Source organism: Malus sylvestris, chromosome 15, assembly GCF_916048215.2.
Source record: "Malus sylvestris chromosome 15, drMalSylv7.2, whole genome shotgun sequence".
Taxonomy (NCBI): Eukaryota; Viridiplantae; Streptophyta; class Magnoliopsida; order Rosales; family Rosaceae; genus Malus; species Malus sylvestris.
The window spans coordinates 13,606,671-13,631,406 of record NC_062274.1 but is presented as its reverse complement, the minus strand read 5'-3'; the positions used below and the strand labels follow the sequence as shown (position 1 = coordinate 13,631,406).

General features: G+C 35.5%; 2 protein-coding genes and 2 long non-coding RNA genes across 10 annotated transcripts; 1 reads left to right on the top strand and 3 right to left on the bottom strand.

Moving 5' to 3' along the window:
- The first annotated feature begins 1,558 nt into the window (after positions 1–1,558).
- Positions 1,559–2,632, top strand: LOC126605234 (uncharacterized). The gene is made up of 2 exons (XR_007616868.1): positions 1,559–2,027; positions 2,167–2,632. It is a non-coding gene; the product is annotated as an uncharacterized LOC126605234 (long non-coding RNA).
- Positions 2,633–5,222: 2,590 nt separating this feature from the next.
- LOC126605340 (uncharacterized) lies at positions 5,223–10,458 on the bottom strand. Of its 5 annotated transcripts, none has more exons than XR_007616921.1 (6): positions 10,291–10,458; positions 9,084–9,515; positions 7,895–8,764; positions 7,194–7,449; positions 6,094–7,013; positions 5,223–5,816 (listed from the first exon to the last, which is right to left on the bottom strand). XR_007616921.1 is itself a non-coding variant. In XM_050272712.1 (3 exons), exons 2-3 carry the CDS (start codon positions 9,483–9,485, stop codon positions 7,985–7,987), a joined length of 1,182 nt encoding a protein of 393 aa, XP_050128669.1. In that variant the 5' UTR covers positions 9,486–9,515; positions 10,291–10,458; the 3' UTR covers positions 7,772–7,984. The 5 variants fall into 5 exon arrangements, 1 of the variants encoding a protein (XP_050128669.1); XR_007616920.1 differs by having other exon boundaries at positions 6,094–7,008; XR_007616919.1 differs by having other exon boundaries at positions 6,094–7,449.
- A 6,987-nt stretch (positions 10,459–17,445) lies between these two features.
- On the bottom strand, positions 17,446–20,876 carry LOC126605542 (protein arginine N-methyltransferase PRMT10-like). The gene is made up of 7 exons (XM_050272958.1): positions 20,525–20,876; positions 19,777–19,969; positions 19,580–19,685; positions 18,916–19,105; positions 18,438–18,623; positions 18,254–18,337; positions 17,446–17,787 (listed from the first exon to the last, which is right to left on the bottom strand). The coding sequence occupies exons 1-7, from the start codon at positions 20,735–20,737 to the stop codon at positions 17,611–17,613; spliced, it is 1,149 nt and encodes a 382-aa protein (XP_050128915.1). The 5' UTR covers positions 20,738–20,876; the 3' UTR covers positions 17,446–17,610.
- Positions 20,877–22,613: 1,737 nt separating this feature from the next.
- LOC126602174 (uncharacterized) lies at positions 22,614–24,293 on the bottom strand. 3 transcript variants are annotated; one of them, XR_007616005.1, is made up of 3 exons: positions 23,995–24,293; positions 23,790–23,911; positions 22,614–23,704 (listed from the first exon to the last, which is right to left on the bottom strand). It is a non-coding gene; the product is annotated as an uncharacterized LOC126602174 (long non-coding RNA). The 3 variants fall into 3 exon arrangements; XR_007616004.1 differs by having other exon boundaries at positions 22,614–23,026; XR_007616003.1 differs by having other exon boundaries at positions 22,614–23,911.
- Positions 24,294–24,736: the final 443 nt, after the last annotated feature.

Sequence of the window (24,736 nt, the reverse complement as noted above, 5' to 3'; positions counted from 1 at the left end):
TGATATATGTTACCAATGCAAAGTTATGTGCGCATTAAGATTTGCATATTTCATGGCTTACTCTACAGCAGGCTGTATAATATATGCTATTCTAAATGGGAAATGACTACCAGTTAAGGTGAGAAAACCAATGTAATTATGTCTAATAAAATATTATGCATGCATGAAGATTTTTTATAACACCATTTGGGGCACCTAATAATTTATTCAAAATGTTGAGTCCATGTATTTAGTAGTAGCAAGCATTAGGAAACAATATTGCTCACAATGCAACAAGTTTTTCCATTTTACATACATAAGAAAAACTTGTATATTATGTGATGAACATTAGGTGCTGAAATACTTGATCCTTGAATTTTTTTTTTCTCCGAATTTTCAAATGGAATTGTTATTGGTACTTCAAAATTCTTATTTTGCACTCTAAACTTTTTATATTTATATAAAAAAATATTTATAAGGAGTGTATAATGAAATTTTTGGAGTGCCAATAACAGTTCCTTTTAAAAAAAGAGGCATTGGCCGATCCCCCCTAATCTCGGAACTTGTAAGAAGCTGCTAATTTCTCCCTGAACTTTGATTTAAGCCAATTACCCTCCTCAATTTTTGTAACTGGCCAATTTTACACTTGAATTTTAATTTTAGCCGATTATCCCCATGAACTTTTAAAATTGGCTAATTTCCCCCTTGAATTTTAATTTCTCTCCAAACCCTGAACATTCAAGCAAGAAGTGTATGGGTGAGCTAGATGAAGAAGAAGAAGAAGAGAAAAAACAATATGTTGTCTAAATTAGGGATAAAATTACCTTTCTGCAATCATAAAATTAAAATTCAACGGGGAAATTGACCGATTATAACAGTGCAGAGGGATAACCGGCTAAAATTAAAATTCAAATGGAAATTGGCAAATTATCAAAGTTAAATGAGTAATTAACTAAAATTAAAGTTCATAAAAAAATTAACAGCTCCTTGCGAGTTTAGAGAAAAATTTCGACAAATACCTCTTTAAAAAATATATGTACTATTAATTTTTGGTGTTACTAACAACGCAAGGACAAATGCAGCACCCAAGGCATGAAATATTGTTTTAAAGCAAATTAAGAGACTGCAATCCAGCATGCAAATGCACTTTTTTTTATACATTCTCCTTTATGGGGTCTAGGGCTTTTAGTTATAGTTTAGTAAGGAGTAAGATTTGAGAGAAACCGAACCTTTATTTTTGTATTACTTTTTGGGATCTTCTCATGCTCTTGGAAGGTAGCCTCTCTGATTTTTGGGGTTTGATGGTCCCCATGGAAGCATGTGGTTTTGAGCTACAAGTAACAAATCTCTCCTCTTTCTGTTTTGCTGTATAATTTTAGCTTTTTGTTAAAGGAATCAACAACAGCATGCCAAGAGGCATGTGATCTCATTACTCATCCCTAATTGCCTTATTATATGATCCAATTTTAAAATTCACGAATTAGAGGAATGTTAGCAATTTTCTCAATTGAACATTCTTATTCTACAATATTACATGATGATTCAAATTTATTCTTATGTCACTCTTTGAAGATTAACTTTATCAAAATCAACATATTCTAAAATCGTTGAGCATCTAACGGTTATTTAATAAATAGACAAACCATGTTCTTCAATTAAACATTGAAAATTTAAAAACATTCATTAAACAACTTATGATTGAATTGATTTTCTTAGAGTTGAACTAGAAAATAAACGATTTCAATCACCATTCAACATGGTAGAATTAGATAGAATATTGAGAAGAACAAAAAAGTCTGACTAAGAAGGTCGGTAGCAGACTAGCATCAACCCTTCCCCCACCAAACCAAAAAAAAAAAGAATAATAATAATCTCCTCTCTCTCTCTCACTGCACGCAGAACTGACAACTTTCTATTTAGGACACCATTATTATGTAGATTGTAATCTGATTACTCTTCCTTATCACGACGATTATCTTAAAATTTGTGCTGCAAGGACATGAAGAACCATTACTATGTTATCTGCATTTCTTATTAATCTTGGTGAGGTGTGCTTCCTTTGCTTGCTTTCTATCTGATTCTTCATTAACTTTTTTCCCAGTTGTTTAATCTGTAACACGATTCCCATGATTAAAAGTAATCCATGTCCTAATCTTAAAATGTTTAAATTTAACTTTTCTTTCATAGGTTAGAGGCTTCTTTGTTCGCTTGTGCTTCGTCCTGAGCATGCTTCCCACATTAACATCTAGGGCTATGTCTCCCCAACTTTGCTAGGCGACAAAATCAACACTCCAATGGCTGATGGCTCCATCTTAAAAGGTCAAGCTAAATTTGTGAATAATATTTGATAAATATTTCCCTCTCCATCTTTATAATTTAATACATGAGACAATATTCCAGAAAAACATGAGGTAAAGTTATAGACTTACAGTTATTTGAACAAACTATTTTCTTTTGTGCAAGTAGCCGTTCGATTTAACCCTAAGAACAGGAAGGTCAAGCTAAGAGCCTAAATGTTATGGACGACAGGTTTTTTAATGTAATCGACACACTGTCACGTAGTATTAATAATCTACTTATATTATAACAAGCATGCATGCATGTATGCTCATTTTTTATTTATTAATACGAAATCTCTAGTATATATATCAAATTTATCAATCACCCTTCTTATAACATATGAATTAGGTACAACACCCTTCATTATCGCATGCACATTCAAAACTTTCTTGGCAGTCGGCATGGACAAGGGATTAAACTGATTATCTCCATGGAAGATGTCCCAACTCCTAGCTTGTATATTGTCTCAGGAATTAAAATGGGGTTTTTTGTCCCCTCCACCAAATTAAAAAACTAGGGTTTTATAGATCCCTAGGAAAATACTTAAGATCTATGGTTGTGACAGAGTCATCTCCCAATTCCCTAATCAAATTGTATAGTATATTACACCAGTATTTAAAAGCAATATTAATACAAATTCCCTTCAATATTGTCTCCCAAATTTGCAGCCATGCCAAAGGAGCTGAGCTGGCTAATGTCTGCCCTTGATTAATGCGACCCTGACGGTCCAAAGGCCTAGCTCTTTCTGTTTTGCATGATTGGCCATTTTCTCTTGCCTCCATTTGCCAATTTCGTATGAACTTCTGACTCCTCCTATAGACTATTACATGATTCCATATCTCAGTGTTCCAGATAGTTACCCCATCATCTTCTTCTCCACCTACCATATGATCACTGGGACTTGTCACAAGGCTTAACTAGTTAGTTGTATACGTAATAATACACACACACACATATATATATGTATGTATGTATGTCTGTATATATGCCAGATGTCAGATAATTAATTTAAGTGGAATGTGATGAACATGATCTGCATCTGATATAAATATTAAGCAGATCCCAACATATGCTGACAACCCAATACATTAATACTGATTTGATTGAATTTCTATCCAAGTTTACAGTAGCGTACTCACATTTGCGTGTTCACTGTTCCAAAAGGAAGTGGCATGGAAAACTCGATGGAGAGACATAGAAAAAGTCGGCCAGGCATTTAATAAGTGTTGCATATCTTAGGTGAAGGTAACTAAATTTTGTGTTGGACATTCAAACGACAACTTATAAGTTATAAAATTCTTGTCCATATTGAAGGTGATAACTAATAAGATGGTGCAGCCAAGCACCCCCAAACAGGTCATTTGTTGATAAGTTAAGTTCTCCTGTCGGAATAAGTTGCAGTAACTTAAAACCGACTTTGCATGTTAAAATTTCGTAGTGTTAGTTTTGTTTGTTTTTATTGTTGGTGTTTGGTTTAACTAAGCCGTCAAATTTACTTAACAAAATATAAGTTAAGTTCACGAGTTGATCGGAATAAATTGCAGTAACTCTTATAAAAGTTTGGTTCTGTGAGTTGGTAGCGTTTTTCAATAAGAGTCTATAGTTTTATTTTATTTTATTTTTTTTTGTGTTGTTGGTGCTTGGTTTAACTAAATAAACTGACCTTTAAACGACAGATACATATCGTTTTCTAGTTAATGACGGTTGAAATAAGAACCATTGAACTTCATTAGAAGGCTTAATCCAACTAATTGAGTCACAGTCATAGACAGGCATCTCTATCTGTCTCTATTTGTGGGAGAGGCAAAATCACATGGGATTGACAATCATGAAGAGATTATAGTGAGATAATAAGAGAGGATTTGGTGGAGCCACATAAATGCACCACTCATTTCTTAATCCAAAAACGCCTTTGCAAAGAATGACACCTTGGAATTTTGTTGGTCATTTTTGTGACAAGCCCACCTGTTTGGTTGCTCTTTCGCTCCTAAGATTCTATCTAATTACTCTCTCTCTCTCTCTCTCAAGGAAGGAGACGAGAAATTAAGAAACAAAACAAGAAAAATAGAAAATTTTAATCAGCGTATGAACTACGAAGGACGCGTATATAAAGTTGAAGATTGGCATGTGGTTTTCCTCTGTGCTGCTTTCTGTCATCACTGCAGTCGAACACGTCGTGGGTGAATAAGATCGTAGTAGTACCAAGCACTCAAAGTCATAGAATTCTTCTGCAAAATATATGTTATGTCCATCTTTTACCTTTAAATTGGACATAATTGGAAAGTTATCATCCATTTTTTCATGCAATTAGCCTCGAATCTAGTGAATTACACTATCTAACCCAAGCCTTTCTAACAACGGCAGCCTAAGTTTCCAATCAACTGCCTCAACGCGTTTTGGAACGAACTAACTTGGTTTGTGTTCGAGTGGCATTTCTTCCATACCCACAAATCATTCGCAAATTTTTTAATATCAATCGGTTCGGACATCTACTTTTAATATCAATCAGTTCAGACATCTACTTAGTTTCACGTAAACTTCAACGTAATCAATGAAGAATAGTAGTTGTGAAGATGTGCAAGAAATGCCCTTGTCCAAATTTTTCCTACTTAATTCATATCAATTCAATACTTTTTTTTATTAGCTTTTCATTTAATACTTGAATAGTAATTTATCCAAAAACTTATGTTGTGATGTGCTTAGTAGATTTTCTTCCAAGCCATCAAATCATATCTTTGTCAAAATTTAATATGATTTCTGATGGTGGGTTGCAAGTTGCAACCCAATGTGGGATACATGAAGCCCAAAAGTCTTATCCCTACTTATTAGCAAGTACACTACCTAAACCTGGGCCCATTAAATTGTTTTTTTTCTTTTGTCAAAGGGCCCATAAAACAGTGCTGTTATGCAGCGCGGATAATTGGCTGTCCTTTTGAACTTCAGACTCTAAGCAACTTACATGAAACAGGTTCACCGCCACTTAACGTTCAAATCTAATACATTATCATGAGGAGAAAAATTTGCACTTAGCAATGTCTTATTAGATCCGGAGTGCCGCGTGGCAGTGAACCCGTTCCATATAAGACCTTCTCCTCAAGTTAGTACTTATAGATCTCCACAAGACATGAAAATCTTCACAAGATACAAAATCATGTGACGGTCTCATCTCATCTCATGCAGTGAATTCTCTGGTGATAAAAAACAAACGAATTTCTGGCATGAGCTTTCTGACTCCCAGACTTGCCAGAGGGGATGACAATACAAGTGATCTAAGATTTGGCTGAATTATTTGGGATTGCCGAGGCAATGAAATTTTTCCGAGCGTGATGTCATCGTTACTTGCTCAAGATCCTGGAATATTTTGCAGTTCACAGTCATGAGCTTATACCACAGACCAACCAGCAATTCTTACCATAATCAAAAGCTTCTGGTAGTTGGATATGTAGCTTTCAGGTTGGTTTCTAGCCAAGCTGATATATAGTTTTCGTCGAAAGCATCTGCAGCAGGAACCATAAAAACTGTAATTCAGGCAATGCTTAAACAGAAGGTGCAGTAAAAACAAATTACCCTTTCAAACTACGAAGGACGGAAAAAAAGGTAATGTTTTACTACAGAAACTTGACAAGGACAAAAAAAGAAGAGGTAATGTTTTTCTACAGAAACTTGATAAGGACAAAAACTAATGATTAAGAACAACGATAATCTAATGTACCATTAACAGAAAAAGACAACTTTGTTTCCTTCCGTAACCAATTTTAACCCTTTCTGGCCTACCTCAGTTCAACTCTTGTAGTAAAAGAACATGGCTGACAATTTTTGTAGATCAGGGCAAGCAAAAGCGTGCGCATATGCTTTATTCGAAGTTCTCCATTCGCTTTTTCTTGGAACATATTGTTCATCACTCTGCTCTCTGGTCGAAATGGAAATATGATCCAGTTGCCAAAGCTAAAGCAATGAGTGTAAGCTACAGAACCAGTCAGATCAATTACATATAAAAACTACAATAATCACAAAGAATTGAAGAGCTGTAGGGTAGTCGAGTAGCGTATACATTGACATCTACTTGCTGTTTACACCTGAAGATTTGGCAAATTGGTTACTGATTTGTTGACTGAAGAATAGAGGTTGAAACTTGGAAGTTTGAAACATTCTGAATCAGAAGCTGAGGAATAATATCAAGAAAAAAATTGCATACGTCCTGCTGATCAACTTAAGATATAGCTTCTGAATAATATCAAGAAAAAACTTGCATACTTCATGCCGATCAACATAAGATACCAACCTTTATTCCAGCAAGAGGACCACCATATGCTAACTCAGCGAATGGCATATTCAAACACTTCAATAGAGAAAAATATGCAGCTAAGGTACATATTAATCACATCTTTTGGAAAATTTACAATGTAAAATTTGTCAAGCTACAACTTTCGGAAGCAGCTTAGAACTAGAAACAATAAGAAACGAAGCTGACTTTTAGCATCTTGGTTTGTTTTGAAGAACTTTTCCAAAACTGGAAAAATAAAACCTAGAATTCATCAGTTATTTAAAATGCATTTGGCTTCTGCATAATCAACACAAGCCGTTTGCTCTCCTGCCAAATTTGTTGTTATATCAGAACAATGCTTACCTTTTTCATTGAACTTTAAGCTTCAAAATATACTTCCCATGCTTATGGACAATTTCAATATCCTGAACTTTTACATTCAAAAATACCCTTGATCAGAAAATAGAAAGGATAAAAACACACAGAAACGAAGAATATTGTGAAAAAAGATCTGTAATCACATGATAATCTTGTAGCAGATGGAGAATATAAAAGATATCACTAAGCAATTTGTAAGTGGACGTGCTGAAGAAAATGTTTGAAATAAAACCTTTCGAGCATCCACATCACATGTCATCCTGTGTTAGCAACAAGATTGTCTTACATCCTCAGCAAAACAGGTAGCTAAGGCTCACAGGTGGCCTGACATAGTGACATGGACAAATGAAGAAACTGGATATGTTAATGAGAACAGCAGCATCAGAAGCTGTCGTACAATTGCCCTCAAGTCTAGGCCGAGAAAAAGCTGGCATGCCCCAAGCTCATCTTTGGAGACTTGAAAGCGAGACAAGCCTCCTACTTTGGCCCTGGAAAATGCAGTGGATGCATTAATACTGCCCACAAATGAAATCATGGAGCATATTATATACAACTCAAGGAACCGAAGCGAAACAAATTAGCCTCAGAAATCAACAAACGAAGAAAAGATACAACACTCTATATCACTAAATGTACAGATGTGGGATAAGCGAACATGCACATTCGTTACTTCCAAGTTGCAATATACATCGATAATACCCAAATGCTTACACACAAAATACAGAAACTTCATATGCTAAAGTTTATTTTGAACCTCTAAATCTTGATATGCTGTCAGTACAAACCCAGAGAAAAGCAAAAAAAGAATAATTGATTCACAACGAAGACTTTGATAAAAGGCATACTTGGAAAAGTTTGTACTACATTGCGTTTGAACTATGTGTTGTTAACTAAACACAAAAGAACATCAAAACATCTCATCTTGTTTCTTACAGTGGAGCAAGGTCATTAATGAAAATGCTCATCGAGATTCTACAGCTACAAGAAAAATATGAATCGGAAGACGCAGTTCCAGATTTCCTGTCATCTGATATGAATGCTGGTATCTCCAGAAATTAGGTTTCTAAGCTCCATTAAATGTTCATCATTTGATATATGGAGTGAAAGACGAAGATTTGTCACCAATTCTTCTTGTTCCCAACTTAAAGGTCCTGATGCATGTAATGCCCCTATTGTGCAACGGTAAGCATGCAACTCTAACCTATGGATCTCCGCTGCCAATTCTTCTTTAGCGGGAAGGAGAGAGATTCCTTCCTCATATCCCAATTGACAAATAGATTCGGCATCAGAAAACTGATCATCAAAATCTTCAGTAGAACTAGCTGAAACAGGAGGAGGTAACTTATTGGAATCATTCGTATCGATACTACAACTACCAACAGAGCACGTAATACTATCAGCATCGTTCGATTTAAGGTTCACAGCAAACGCACGCCCAACATCACCATTTGGTTTCCTCCTTTCCACATCCACATCAGGCAATACAGCTTTTCTGTTGTAAAGAGAAGCACGTAAATCTTTTCCACCCTGCATACGTCTTGGTAAATCAACATCTACCTGTTCAGAAAATGTAGATAAATTCGCAGAAATTACTCGGAGACACCTGCCCTCTATATCAACAGCTCTAAACTTCTCAGCAGATCCATCATATGCTTCATCTTGAGAACAAAAGTAAGGTGATCTTCTCTTCAGATGAGAGGAGGCAGTCTTTGTTACATTCTTCTGAGCTTTAAGGTATGAATTTTGGTTGAACTTTAGAGTTAAAAGTTCACCACGTTGTCGATTCTCATAATGGTTCAAACCCTGCAAGCAAGTAACCAAAGATTAGCACTTGGAAAACATAGAGGAAATCACTGAAAGTTATTTATGATCAGTACTATCCTAATAACCAAAGCAAACTTCCAACTTCAAACATTCAAAACGAAACCCTACAGAGTTTACATCAATCACTTACAGAGTTTATATCAATCACTGTTATTGATGCTTATATTTTGTACCACTACTAATTAACTTTAATACATCTTTTCGAGGTCCTCATTAACACTTGAAAATTCTTGGACACATAAAACTGAAAAATGCTAATAAACAAATTGCATCGAGAAATATATTAGGATGATATTACCTTTCCAATCACAACCCATTTGTCATCTTGCCAAAACTGTCTGACTCGGATTTCAAATTTTCTGACCTTGTGCTGCCGGGAGGATCCGACTGGCCTGATTAAAAAGCACTCCATTCCCAAAACCTTTGTAATTGTTGCCATTTTCCAAGAAAATTTGTCAAAAACCTCAATGACATCACCAGGAATTAAATTCTCTGAAACTTCCAGTGGAGGTGGGCAAGGCCTGATGGCATCCCTGGATACCCTCTCCACAACGGCGTTATCAGCATTACCCTCATATGCATCATATCTGACTGTGTAGTTGTGGCCATTACCACAGATTATCTTAGCACAGCACCAGCAGCCTGAAGGCATCTCCTTTTTGCTCAGTACTTCTACGTTGCTCCCTCGTTTGAATCTCATGATGCTAGATGCAAAATCCCAATTATAAACCTGCTTTCAACAATAGAACTAACGTAAGATACAAGACAGAATCCAAATTACAGAATAAGATTATATTAATCTCAGCATCTCATAAGGAAGAGTGAAGATCAATGGCAATCAATCGATTCGAAACGGTCATGAAATAAGATTAAAAAAAATTAGAGAATCTAAGCAAACAAGTCAGATAAAAAAAAAAAAAATCAATGATTTAAATTCCAACGCTTCTTTGCATCTTCTATTCAGCCAAACAGTCATGAAATTGAAAAACTTGCAGAAACCCTTTGGTTTAAGATTAAAGGAAAAAAGAAATTGAACAACATAAGAAATTCAAATCGGACTGCCAATATGCTCTGTTGGGCTGTTGAGAAAATGCAAGAAAATTAAAAAAGCACCAAACTTTAATTCCCAGCTTTTTCATTGATTAAGACATGAGAAAACTCAAACCAGCACTCAACTGAGCTAAATTCAACTACACGGTTTAGTTTCATCGACCCAATTTCACAAAACCATCTACCAAACCAGCAAAATTACAGACCAACCCAATGTTTATTTTCTTCCTGTTTCCACCGTTTTCTCGGCAACCAAACAGTCTGGGTAAGGAAAACGATTGAACCCAATAAGCAAAATCAAAACTTTTTTTCTGTCAATTCATTCTCTTCACCCAGAAGACGATTAAACTGAAAGGAGATAAACAGATTGCAAAGCAAACAAATTTAATAAAAAAAATATAAATGCAGAGAGAGATTAAAGAATCAAGAAACGTAAACAGAGCTTTTTCACTGACCTTCTTTCCAATTCAGAGAGAAAATTTTGGTAATCAGAAAAAGTTTGAACTCTGTGATTCTTGTTGTTGTTGTTGTTGTGTTTTTGTGTTAGTTTTATTGTTTTTTATGTGTTTTTTTTTTAAATATTTTTGTGGGTATTTAAAAGGTCCAAATATTTAGCTTAATAAGCAACGAATATGGCATGGTTTTGGTTTCCATGCCAAGTTGCCACCTGCCCAAAAATAGCTTGTTGAGGTGGGAATTAACTGTTTACATTTACCCTCTCCTCTTTTTTACCCTTTTCCATTTACGATTTGTATTTTGAGAATTATTTACCTCGGGTTAAATTTTGACTGCAAATGTTAGATAAATTCTTAATACATATAATTTGAGTTTACAACTTGTATTTTTGACAGATGATAGGATACTATAAACTATAAAAAGAGAAATTCTAACACCGGAGATTGAGCTATAAGCCACTTACCAGTTTACAACTTGTTCATATTTACATTTTTTTTGTTTCAAATCGCTTGTGCGCAATTCCAAGTCAAACTTTCAAGCTATGCTAAAAAATGAACAACATTAGTTACAATTTTGACTATGTTATTACTTTCATCGCTACTAAACGAAAATTACTTTTTTTAAGAAAAATATATTTTAAATTACTTTAGTATAAAAAAGAAGGAAATCCAACTTAAGTAAGGGGCAAACACATTGCTCTAATCAGCAAATTTAACATAATGAATATTTAATTGCATTTTCACGAGCTAATTAATTATTGGATTGTCACGTTGGCTTCTATTGTAGAATTGCGTTCTTTTGGATGCCAAATTGAGATATGGGTGAATGAATGGTTATCCATCCCAAGGAATTTTTCAAATATTCTGTTGGATATCGAATTTATGAATGCATAATTTCTTAAACGAATAATTTCCATTAAAAAAAAAAAGAATGCTTGGTATTTTGTATTAGGAAAGTTTGAGAAAGAATTCTCTAGTTTTCTTTTCTTTCTTTTTCCTTTACTTTTATTCAAATATGAAGAAGGTGAGCCTTGACCAAAATGTCACATGTTCAAGTTATGAAAACAAATTCTCTTTGCAAAGTAAAAGTAAAGTTACGTACGATTGACGTACCTCTCCCGACCTTCGCAAATCGGAGAACCTTATTAGCTTGAAGTCATCTTTTTTTCACTTTTATTCAATATCAAGAAGAAGAGAAACTAATAAGTGGTAAATTGTCTTAGTAGTTAGGATTTCCTGCTTCAACTTTTTACGCTCTAGGTTCAGATCCTTCCCCTTACCTCTTAATGTAAACATTTCTTGTACTAAAACAAAGGAATCGAACATAAGAATTTGAGGAATCGAACATAAAATTATAATTGGGACAAATAAATATAGATATTCCTAAATTAGTCAATAGGGAAATAGAGGACTTTGATACTAAAAAAGAAGCAACATGATTTGATAATCTATTGAAAACTTGAAATTGTTGAGAAAAATAAAATCGAAAAGCATCTTTTGGACACGTGGGGGTTTTTTTCTTTCTCCTTTTTCTTGGGGACCAGTTAAGGAAGACCAAATATAAAATTAGAGACCAGAGAGTTGTCTTACTTTGAATTTGAACTGCGAACGGTGGCTAACTCAAAATGTATATGATCAACTGTTTTGACTAGAACCTGTGAAGAACATGTCAACACGCATATTGTATTTAACTTTCATACGTATAATATATCAATTTTGTATTGTATATACCATATAGTCAATATATACTCATAACAAGTAAGCAACGTGACGACATTAACTTTCTTGAAGTTTGCAGGGTGAGTTCAAATTACGTAATCCACGATTAGGGAGTAAATTTTTTATGTACTAAATGCTATCAGTCTGCGTATTATGAAAGGACAATACAGAAATGAGTTACGACTAAATTAGGTCAAAAACTAGATTTCTTCCTTACGCATGCATGGCCGTCAATACTTATTTTCTTCAAAGCACGGGATCATACTTGCAATTAGCATGTCTTTTCCATGCAGTGCATGTTGATCGTTCAAAGGTCAAGTTTTCACAAACCAATCAATACGGCACTATTTTTTAACCTTTATTTTTCACTTTAGTAGAGAAATAATCTTAGAACCCAAAATATGCAAATTTATTTCCGAAAATATAGAAGGCGTTTGAGATTTGAGATATTAAGGGGAGAGTTAGGGGAGTTCAAATCTTCTATGCATCCCAAAATTTATTTGGTCTCTTTGTAATTTATCTTATTTGTCAGATACTTGGTCATTCATTTAAACCCTACTTTACAATATTAACTCTTTAACTTATCTCCTTAATAGAAAAAAAATTAAAACTTAAAAATAAATTAAGTCAAAATAACACATATCTCTCAAGAAAATAGGTCACAGATAAACCACAAAATATTGTAGATGCAAAAGATTTAAACTTGAGCTAGGGTACCTAATTTCTGGTAGAAGTATATAATTTTAATTTTCTAATGAAGTGACATTTGCCTGCCATTATTTTCATCAACCAGTTGTCGTTTATAATTAATTGTGATATATAGCATAACATTCTAAATTAAAAGAAAAAAAGAAAAAAAAAAGATGTTGATGTTCATGCGAGACCACATATTTGGCAGTTTGGATAAGCCAACTTAGCCAAGCCACAGTGCAACCATAACCCTCTCACCCTCAGCCCCTCCCATTTGGGTGGGCATACACGTAACAAAGATTAGTTGTACTTACTTCTTGTTTGTCCCTTTTGAATTGATAATCCGTGCGTTAATTAACCCATTATATGCAAAATATACTCACCTTTTGTTTCCGTCTTAAAATTCCGTCATTTCAATTTGAGAATCCATTAAAATTCTTTTTTCCATAGCCTAAACGAATTTAATGTAGGTTATATTATCATTTGTCAAAATAATAATAAGGCTTATTTACACCTATACCCAATGTCTATGTGTTATACTCCTTTAACCAAATTGTGTTTTCAATTTAGCCGATTTAATTCCCGTGTTTGAAATCATTAGCCAACATCATCCTTTTAGTTAAATTGCCGTTTAAACAAACTTCTTAAACTTAGTTTTCTGAAATTATAAGGGTTTTTAAAACTATTTAAAAAAAATAAAGTTGATTAGTATAATATTAAAACGTAAAAATTTGAACAAGATGGAGAAGGGGAAGGGGACTTAAGGGTAGGGATGGGCAACGGTTATGGCGGGCAGGTAACCGCGGTTATTTACCCATAACCGTTTATGTTCATACCCGCATAACCGTTTACCCATTGGGTAATTACATAAATGGTTATACCCATAACCATAACCGTTTATAAATGATTATCCATACCCATAACCGTGTACCCATTTAATGATAACCATTTACCCATTTAACCATAACCATAACCATTTACCCGTTTACCCATTTTTTCACCTGTTTATCCTTTTTTTACCCATTTACCCTCTTTTTCACCCGTCTATATTATTTTTTTTAACAATTTGAAAATTACAAAAGAAAATTTTGTCATAATTTTCATTTTCTGACAATTAAACACCGTTATAAGTACATTTTAGCATACATTTCCCTATTTTAATCATTTAAGTCCTCATATAATTCCAATAATTAAAATAATAGTTTACGAACGATATTTTTCTACTACACCCATAACCGAGAAATCAGGATTAAAAAGTAAAAGATTAAGAAACAAACAAAGATCACGGCCCGAAACGACGATGCATGGAAGAACATAAAAACCCAAAACGCGAAAACGATGACAATTCAATGTGAGTGTCTATATATATATGTGTGTGTGTGTGTGTACAAAGAAGAAGAAGAAAAAAGAAACGTACCTCTTTGACCTCGGCAATAGGGTCAAAAGAGAGAACCAAGTTGGCAACAGCAGGAGAAGACTGCTGCTGATCAGAAGCGGAGGCAAGCAACAGATAACCGATGTGCCCTAAGGGAAGCAACAAATAATAGTAACTTACAAGTGTAAGTTCTCTGAGGGTTTTTAATTTTTTTTTTTTAATTTTACATATATTAAATTAAATGGGTAAATGGATACTCGTTATAACCGCGAATATTATCCATAACCGATGGATATCCGTTATAACAGCGGATAATACTCATAACCGCCCATTTAAATTTCATGGATAAACGGTTATACCCATAATCGTTTATTTGTCTAAACGATTACCCATAATCATAACCATCAACTTTTAATGGGCGGGTAACCGCAGTTACCCATACCCATGGGTATTTTGCCCATCCCTACTTAAGGGAGATGATGATATTTAAACAAGGCGGAGAGAGTAGAAGAGGGGGGATGTAGTGGGAGATGTGGAGGATGGGCACCGTGATGGCGATTGGGGTGACACCAACGATGTGGCCTGTCGGCGAGAACAACGAGCGATTGGCTTAAGAACGGGGATGGCCATATCGATAGAGACTTGGTGCTGGTGGGGTGGTGATGGCTTGGATTATGGTGTGTTTCTTTCTATTTCAAAATTGAATTTAAGTGTATAATAATAAAACTTTCAATGATTTAACATAAAGTTAACAGATTAGACTTAATTGGCTAACTGTGTTAAACACACTAGCTTTAAAAACACAGGAACTAAATTGACTAAAAGAGTAAAACACAATTATTATTTTAGCATTTGAGCCTTGGTTTTTTGTTTACTTTTTTTTCCGCTTTAGATTCCAAACTATTTTGCAATTTTGATTTTGTATTTTATCCACATGGCAATATTTCTTTGGTTGTGTGGCTGTCACATGAATGCTATATCAGCATATTAACAGAAGTTTTAACCGAACTTAACAGCACAGAAAAAAGTAAGAGACTAAATAGTTAAGTGGATAAGATAGACATTTTCATAAGATTCAATAAAAGACAACAAGAAAACGTAGGTAATCTTATCTGTTTGCTATTTACATAAAGCTTTCATAAAACTAGTTTAAGCGAAATGTAGAAAACGTATATAGTTTCTTGGATAACACGTTTCTTCATAATATTAGTTTTAATAAAGTTGGAATGTCACTTTTGGCCATCCTCCATTATCCTCTGTGATATTCATGAGTTTGCTTGCAGAGCACAACAACATTCCAAGCTGTCGAACCAAAATTGAAACAACGTTATTCATTTCTCTCACCTTTCTATTTCATTTGTTATTCTTTATTTATGGGAAATAAATATGACCTCCTACGACACGTATTTAATGTATCATTGCATGCATGGATGATGGATCCACGTCATTCTTTGCCACCATCGGTCTCTGGTGAGAAAATAGTAAAGAAGAGATCCCGAACACAAGAAGAACTTTCATACACTTGAAATTCTATAATATGGTTATCTTTTATCACACACTTAAAATATGTATGAAGGAGGCATAATATATAATCACAGTCCCGATGATCCTGGATGCTAGGGAAAATGTGGTAGGGGGGTTAGAGGTGGGTGAAGATTGAAGCCTTATGGTTGGCAAGATGTTGGGTCTTGACCAAGCCCATCCAATTGCTATTGCCTCCAACATTCAACCTTGTTGAAAACAGAAAATGACAACTAGCACCCTCAAATATGCGAGCAAGAGCAATCAGAAATTGGTTAATTAAGTATAAATTTACGGCAAAACCAAAGACAAAGCTAGGAAATATCATTGTCTCAATGTCACGATCATATTAATGGTGATTGCAAATTTACATTTCCATATTATCAACTTTTTTTGTTGTTGTAGAGAGCAATTGAGATAACTGCATATGTGCGTAGGATGAGCACATGTGCTCACTCTAACTAATGTGGCTACGACTACGTCTGCTAAAGAGACGACATATTTAAGTTACATAAAACCAAGTTTACAGTTTCGTAGGATGAGAGAAAATCCAAAGTACAAAACCGCAGAGGAACAGAATGACGGGAATTAGATGAATGGCATTCTCTCCTCCTGGAGAGCTATGAAGCAGACCAATTTCCTTTTTGGTAGCATGGTCTGAGTTTTCAATGGAATACACCGGTAAGTCTCCGGAAGCTGCTGCGGTACTTAGAAGCGGAGTTGAGGCCAGGGACAGAGACGTTGGTGAGAAGTTCACCAGGAACTCTTCCGAGGCTTGGGCAGAGCTCGGTGATCTATGCATTTTTCGGAACAAGAAGGGGAAAGGGTAATCGAAAACGATGGAGAAGAAGAAGAACAAATTGCTTTCAGATCTTATAGTGGAGAAGATCAGGAAAGTAATTACTATATATAATGGAGCTTGCTAACATTGTTAGAAAAGGCTGGAAAATCAAAGGATAACAGCTTTGCTTGCAGAGCAAAAAATGCAGGGAAGTAGCACGAGAGAATGTCAACTTAGCTTAAAAGCAGCTTCCAAGACAATTTAAGGCATGCATGTGATGAACAAAAATGTCAAATTACCTCTTCTTTAGCATAAGGAAAAGAGATTATGCATGTCATGCGTAACACACTTGTTTTATTTTAAGATATTATCAACTAATAGATAAGACGACAAGAACATCTGAGTCAAAATCATGTGAATCAACGTCGATAACAAACTAAAAAGATCAAAGAGTCCCTACCACGTCAGCTAAATTAACGCTTCTCTCTTCTGTTGACGGTATGGGATAAAGCGAGACACAAGGGATAAGTCGATAAGTAGAACATAATTGAGTGCGAGGAGTAGAGTGACATTTTGTATAGAGGACAAGAAACATGGCCAAAAATAATTCTTATTTTAAGCAATTATCAACCGAACATTTGAGTCGAAAGTCATGAAAAGATATAAAAATAGACCAATTGGTTAAAGTACTCTCGTCTCTTGCTCCTAATTTCCTCGTAGAATAAATTGGTTTAGAATGCATTGTCAAAACAAAACAAACATATGAATCCAGGTTTCATATCTGGTTGCTAGTTTTCATGAACTAGATACCATTCTGGTATGTATCGTTACTAATAGCTAGCTAAAACTGGATTCGACAAACAGCTCACTAAAACTGAATAACCACATTAAATCTCAACCCTAAGACATAATATTTTGTTTTGAAAAATTTATCAGATATTTTCCGGAAAGAGTATGATACATTTTGGGGCCGTATAGACGTTTGAACGGAACCCAGAAAAGGGGAAAAAGGGGTTCAAACGTTCTCTGGTGTGACACTGCAAAACTAAATGTGACCATAAGGACCTGATTCTCATCAAACTGACATAACTTAGCTTTAAAATATCAAAAAATAAAGACATAACGAATATCTAAGTATAGTAAAACGGCTGCAAAACTGCCACACAACTTGCACATATGATTTGGAGGACTGATCACATCTTACAATCCAGTCTTACAGGATCTGTGTCTCCGGTCACTCTATGAAATATCTATTTGTGAAACGAGGAACTAACTCGCCAGATTGCTGTCTAATCTCACAGCTGAACTCAGCCTCCATCAATCTATGATTCTCCTTTGATCGTTTCATTGAGAAAGAACCATTTAGTTGATCCCCTTCAGTGATGCGAGCAGGAGGGCTCAACAGAAAAACCTGTCCAATAAACAAGGGGGGACAAGCATGGAGGAAAATTAAGTGCTGTGAAATCAATTTTTATTGGATTTCCTAGAACATAGTAACGAAAACGTTACGTCTAAGATTATTCCACAAAAGCTAAATTTTAGTAAAATTTATCAACATGCTCCACATAAATTTGTCGTGCCTTTGCTCATCATATAGTTCCTGGAACGGTGCCTATGTATAAAAGAAGGTAATGGACAAAGCTATTCGAAGTTAATTGTGATATTCTACTTATTCAGTGGCCTGTCAATATAGGGATTCTAGGCTCTAATTACACAAAACTAACAGTGGTACAGAATACAGATAGATGAAGTAAAGCTTTGCAAAGTTAATATTTTTTTTCATTGAAATATGTACATCTTCTTATGATATTGCCCAACGGCATGTTGACTTTGACAATTACAAAAATAAGAGGCAAAAGATTTTTGGCAGAACAAACCTGTTGGCCCCAGTGAGTGCCATCGTTCACACTAGGAGCGGTAGTCAACTCAACTTCTTCCTGAGCTGGATCCTCCTTTCTTCCCTGGTACACCAGAAGAAGATAAGTTTCATGTTACATTGAGCATTAAAATATTGAGAGTTTTTTCATTCTCAAAGATGAAGGGATGCTAAGATCCACTTACTCGAAATTGAACATCAAACCATCCCCCGTAGCCACAAAGCCTTGTGTTCTGAAGAGTTACTGTTGACGAAAAGTTTGATTTGACTTCAAGGATGTCACTGACTGAGGCAGTTAAACAATCAATCTCCTTTATTGAAGCAGCTGCACCTATAACTTGATGCGGATGAAGGTTGTTCCACAATGATGTCTGCAGAAATTTCATAGCATGCAATGTAGGATATTGGACACTCGAAGGAGTATGCATTAATCGACAAATTGAAGAACATCTATTGTGTTCCATTTTCTTTATAGTAGAGAAAGTGATGTCGAGAATTAAGTATGACTGAACACAGTGAGGTAAAGAAAGAAAAAGAGAAGAAATTTTTAATAAGTTGGAAAATCCTGACTAAAACTCCAAACAGCACAACAATGTGCAACATAAAATACAAGTCTAGCAACAGACTCTGATGAATTGAACGCTCATATAATTACAAAATTACCTGAAGATAGTATTTCTTCTGCTCTTGAGAGAAAGGCTTTGTTAAAACACTCATATCAACACCATAATAATTTTTGGTCTCATCTGTGAAACGTTCCCAATCGTCCATAGAAGACTCATAATCATTACTTTTTTGATCTCCCAATCCAGTCCTAATAGGTGCCACCCACATAGTAGCATGGCTAGGATACCTGTGAAACCACAAATTCATTCAAGTTATAATTTAAAATCATCTGTAAACAATTTGAGGATTGCCTAATTAACATTCTAAAACTAGTGGCAACGGGGTTAAGATAAACTTTCCTCTCTCCACAGAATACGGATTATTCCCATCATAGGACAAGCAAACTCCAAGACTCAAATCTAAGGACCAATAACAAGGAATAAGGAATTGGAGAAAGCATAGTTCGAAAAGACAATTTATCACATTTTGAAAAGACATGCAAGCTTTTCGACAAGTACTCATATAATCTTGTCATATGGGGCTGCATTCAAATGACTTATAAACAGATGCATAAACAGATGCAAGTGTTGAGTTTCAAAAAAATAAAGATCTTTCTAAGTACTTAGTAGAACAGAAATTCACAAAACTTCAGACTACGGACACAAAGTAACTTATAAAATTGTGTTTGCAACATCTGATGTAAATGCCAGGGAAAACTTACATGACTCCAGTTGGCTTTAACCATCGGTCACGTGCGCATATCACAGAATCAAACATTGATTCACGCAGTAGGAAATACCCCATCCACTCCGAAATTATCACATCCACTATGCACCAATACAGAATTACTTTAGCGTGACACTAATCAAAACAACATTATTAAAACCTAAATTGTCAAATTCTTCAACAATGCCAAACCTTTCTCTGGCAGGACAACATCCTCCATGGAGCCCTCAATCACCTCAACCACGTCTTGAAGATTATTCGCTTTCACAACTGCACGTGCATGTTCAGCCATGGAAGTCGCTTCAACGGCGTAAACCTTCCTCGCCCCGGCTTGCGCTGACCAAATTGCGAGAATGCCACTTCCTGCTCCCACATCCAACACAGCCTGCTCCACAACTAAACAAAATTAGTCCCAAATATCCAATAGCACAACAAAATTCTCACATTCCTGAGAAACAAATGTCTACTACATAGCAAAGATGAGTAACAGACACCATTTTCAGCAAAATTTCGTTCTTTTCTGTCCAAGAAACCAAATTAATCCCAACTTTTAGATAGTATGAAAAAATTTCACATTCCAAAGAAACAAATGTCTACTTCAAAGCAAAGCTGAGCCAAAAATACAGCCTTTTCGGTAAAGTTTTGTCCTTTTCGGTTCTTAAAACCAAATTAATCCCAAATTTTGACAGTATAACACGATTATAACATTCCAAAGAAACAAATGTCTACTATAGAGCAAAGCTGAGTTAAAATACAGCTTTTTCAGTAACTTTTCGTTCTTTTCGGTTCTTAGAACTAAATTAATCTAACTTTTCGATAGTATAACAACAGAGGGTAAAATTTATAGCTTTTTCCAGTAAAGTTTAGTTCTTTCCAGTTCACAGAGCAACGAAACAGGGAACAAAAGAGTAATTAACTAGTGGGCTATGAGGTGTTGTACCTTGCCATGGAAGTGGTGCGTGTTCTTGAAAACGGCGTTGTAGTAAGCGTCCATGCGGACTCGATCAGAGAGCATCTCCTTCTGGTGGTAGAGGAAGGCGTAGGTGCAGAAGTAGTTGGCGAAGTCGACGCCTTTGTCCACCGCGGCGCCGCCAGCGTCGCCATTGCTGGTGCCGCTTTGGTCCCCGACAACGCCGTTTTTGTAGCTACCCATGAAGTTATGCAGGAAATGGTGGTGGCGGGTGGTCAGTGAATGCTCTCTCTCAGTCGGGCAAGACAAAGGGAAGAGAGAGGAGGGGCATTTTGTATTGGGGTTTTAGGGCAACGTCGATGTAGCCATTGCGTCAACTTGCCACTTGCAAAGTCTTATTTATAAAAGGGTGCGGTATCCACACCCTATTTTACTTCTCACACACTTTTTTAATTTTCAATCATCGGATCATATGAATTGAAAAAGATCAACGGACATAAATTATCAATGAGTGTGTGAGAAACAAAATAGGATGTGTGGATAGCACACCCCTTAATAAATTAGGGCATAACCATAAAAACTCAATTTTGATCCAGATTTTACAATAACTTAAAAGTCATCTAAACTTAAAATTCGTTGAACTTTAACTTATTAACTTTGACTTTCAAACTTGAAATTCGTTTCACTTTATTTATGTTTTTTTGGCCTTATCCTTCACTTTTGAAAGAGTCCCCTTACCATTTCCATTCCAATAAATAATTTCAAATACAATGGAAAATCATAACATTACAACAAACATAATTAATTTTAAACTAGGTGATAAAATCATAATAAAAAATGTCGATTTGTGGTGTGAAGAATGAAGAATATGGTTGGGGTATTAGAGCAAGTCCAGCGTATCAAAACCCTCTAAGGCAACTTCCTATTGAATAGCCTCCAGTGAACAGTAACTACCTTTAATAAACAGTAATTGCTTTTTGCATCTCCACCCCTAACTGAATAGCCATAGCAATAGGTAATAAAATATTAATATTTTTATTTTATAAAATATTAATATTTTTATTTTATAAAATATTAAATTTTAATTTTATTTATAATTTCGAATAGGATTTTTAATCGGTCTCGTTGTACCACGTGTCATTAAATAAAAAATTAGAACCCAAAGTATTTGAGAAAATATAAAATTGTGGTGTAAGTTAAAAGATAATGATAACATATTTATAGAAAAATTAAATCAAATATTTTTTAATTTAAAAAAAAAATTCCGTAATTTTTATTAATTTTTTACTTTTTATTAATTTTTTACATTTTTTTACATTTTTTTTATTAATTTTATAACATGGCTGATGACACACCCCGTCCCGAAGGAGGGCATGCTGGCCGTCACGTGAGAGTGACGTAACCATTTGCACAGTACGGAAGCTTTAAGATACAATTTAAATTGATACACCTGAAGGTGAGTCCTAATTTTGTCCAATCTGTCAGAACACCGTCGAATTCCTCGTAGTCACCACACCTTTGTGATTCCTGAACCTGGAGGGGCGCAAAACCAAAATTGAGTGGGTCAGTAAAACAATTCTTTTCCAAATCCAAACATTTCTCAAAACGTTGTAACCCCTCTCCGTAAAACCTGTATACTTTCCCAGAAATGTAAAATATAAATATACATATATATTCTCAAAACTTCATTTTTACTATCTCAACATTATCTCTTTATCAATCATACCATGCCATGTCATCTCAACATTTCTCATATTAATTATGCCATGCCACATCATCTCAACAGTAATAAGGTATGAATGCATCAACATAATCATATCAGGTGCAAGAAAGTAATCAACCGTAGGCCCTCTAATAGCCCTATACGGTTGAACCTAGAGCTCAAAATCTATCATTATCACTCTACCGGAGTCACCTCTGTGACCCGTCCGGCCTTCTGCACACAAGTTACGCTCTAGTGCTTCTCATAAATCATCTGTGCACATAATCTAAGGTCACCCACCAGTCGGAATCTCACTAACACTCTCGCGACTGGTCTGTCGTACCCACTCCGCGTGGACTGTACGACTAGCATCTACTTGGATCCAAGGCGAGCGTGCGATGCGGTGAATACTATAAGCACTAAACCATGGTGCAGGATTTGAGCTCAATATATATCATCATCATCATAACAGTAATTAAATACTCATCTGTGCGTCCACCGCACCATTTCATACATATGCATCATAAATCAATTCTTACCTGTGCGTCCACCGCACCAATTCATACATATGCATCATATATTAATTCATGCATGGCATTTCAACTCACATTTCTATATACTTTTCATATCAATTCTATGCATGGTATTTCACTTCCCGTTTTTCCACATAACTCATATGCATTTCATTTTAAACATAATTTCATGCATTTTCAATTTCTGGGAAAACGTTAAGTATATATATATATACGGAAAACAAAACTGCCCACTCACCTGGAGTTCGTCCAACAACTCCCTAGCACCACACATCAAGGCGTCATGACGATCGCCGCCTAGAATAGTAATCAAATCCAGGCTCAGAATTCATATCGATAGAATATATAACTTATATAAAATACGTCACTATGTTGATCGATCCGGAAGATCTGCCACTCAGAATTTAAATCCATAACTTCCAGAGGTCCACATTATACCTCTAGGACAACATCCTAAAATTTCATTACCATCCAACGGTCGGATCTCCGTCAATTTCCAAAACTAAGTGACGGTTAACATTTTATATTATGGACTTACAATTCCAATTCCGGAAGATCCGTAACTCGGATTCCCAATCCGTAAGTTCCAATAATCCTCAAATATTACGTATTACAACGTATCAAAGTTTGGTGACGATCCAACGGTCGGATCATCAATTCACATTTTCACCTAAATGTGAAAACTATAAAACGTTATTTGAACACCTAACCAACAATCTTCAATAACTTTCTCATACGGTGTTCAATTTAGGTATATGAATATACCACAGTGATCTACTCGACGTCACGGACGTCGACATATTTTTAAAATAATTTTTTACTGTAGCACGCGCCCCCACGCGCAAAGGAAGGCACGGGTCCACGCGCGCCCACGCGCACCTTCTTCCTCGCGGGTTCGCCGGACTGGTTTTTCCGGTGGCCGGAAAACTGGGGAATTTTCAAATGCTTCGTTCTCCTTCGTTTCTCAACCATTTTCTTCGTATAATATATCAATTTAAAGCCCTCAACATGTAGAATCACAATATACTACTTTTAAGCTTCAAAAACAACTAAATCTCACCGGAAAAATCCAAGCAAAACCGGCCAAACTTAACCCTCGTGATCCCGACGTCCAAATCCTTCCAACGAAGCACTCCGAGCTTCCTTGGGACCTCACTAAGCTCACTATGAGCTTGGATTGTCCTAAAAATCAACCAATTCAAAGCTCATGAACAGTACACATTCACGGCAACTTTAGAAACTAGGGTTTTCGAAGTGAAACTTACCTTAAACTGGTACCTACGTGATCGTGGAGTCCTCAGGAGTGCAATGGTGGTTTTAAATCCGGCGTTGGTAATAGTTTTAGGTGGTTTTGATGGTTGCCCGTGTGTTCGAGAGGGTGAGAGAGAGAGAGTGAGGTCTGAGGAAGAGAAAGAGAGTATGAAGGACAGTATACGGGAAATGGGGAGGGAAATAAGGAATGGGGATCCCACGTGGTCCTTTTCCAATCCCCAACTCTAAACCACAAAATTTTAACCTAAAAATCTAAGTTCCATCCTTATTAAATTCCATTTTATTTTCAAAACTTAGGAACCTAGATAATTATCAATTTGAGCTTCACATACTTAGTATTTCTTAAGGGCAATTTCGTCCATTCACAGCCACGAATGTAATATTTTGGAACGGGCTGTGACAGCTGACGTCACCATAAAGTCATGTGACAACCCGTCCCAAATTCTACATTTTTATTAATTTTAAAAGCATGAATTTACGAAAATGCCCTTAGAGGCGGGAGTATTGACTTTCGTGATGAGCTTATAGTGAGGTGTACAAATTAATCCTTTAGAGTTTTCCTGAAGTACTCGACATTATGGACTCATAGGCGCAAGCAGAAGAGGATTTGGGGTTACGGTTAAAGTTTTACGGAACTGTAAACTCGAGAAGTAATTTGGTTTCAGTCACTATTTATATTTTTATATATTTTTATAATGTTGATATTATTTATCAATTAATTATTTTAAAGAGGAA

What these genes read in the sequence shown, in the direction of transcription:
- LOC126605340 (XM_050272712.1), bottom strand. Translation starts at nt 9,485, where the DNA reads ATGAGATTCAAACGAGGGAGCAACGTAGAAGTACTGAGCAAAAAGGAG. An exon ending in AATGGGTTGTGATTGGAAAG is followed by an intron (nt 8,765 to 9,083) that starts GTAATATCATCC and finishes ACTTGCTTGCAG; the next exon opens with GGTTTGAACCATTATGAGAA.
- LOC126605542 (XM_050272958.1), bottom strand. Translation starts at nt 20,737, where the DNA reads ATGGGTAGCTACAAAAACGGCGTTGTCGGGGACCAAAGCGGCACCAGC. An exon ending in TTAAAGCCAACTGGAGTCAT is followed by an intron (nt 19,106 to 19,579) that starts GTAAGTTTTCCC and finishes GTGGTTTCACAG; the next exon opens with GTATCCTAGCCATGCTACTA. An exon ending in GGTTTGATGTTCAATTTCGA is followed by an intron (nt 18,338 to 18,437) that starts GTAAGTGGATCT and finishes CTGGTGTACCAG; the next exon opens with GGAAGAAAGGAGGATCCAGC.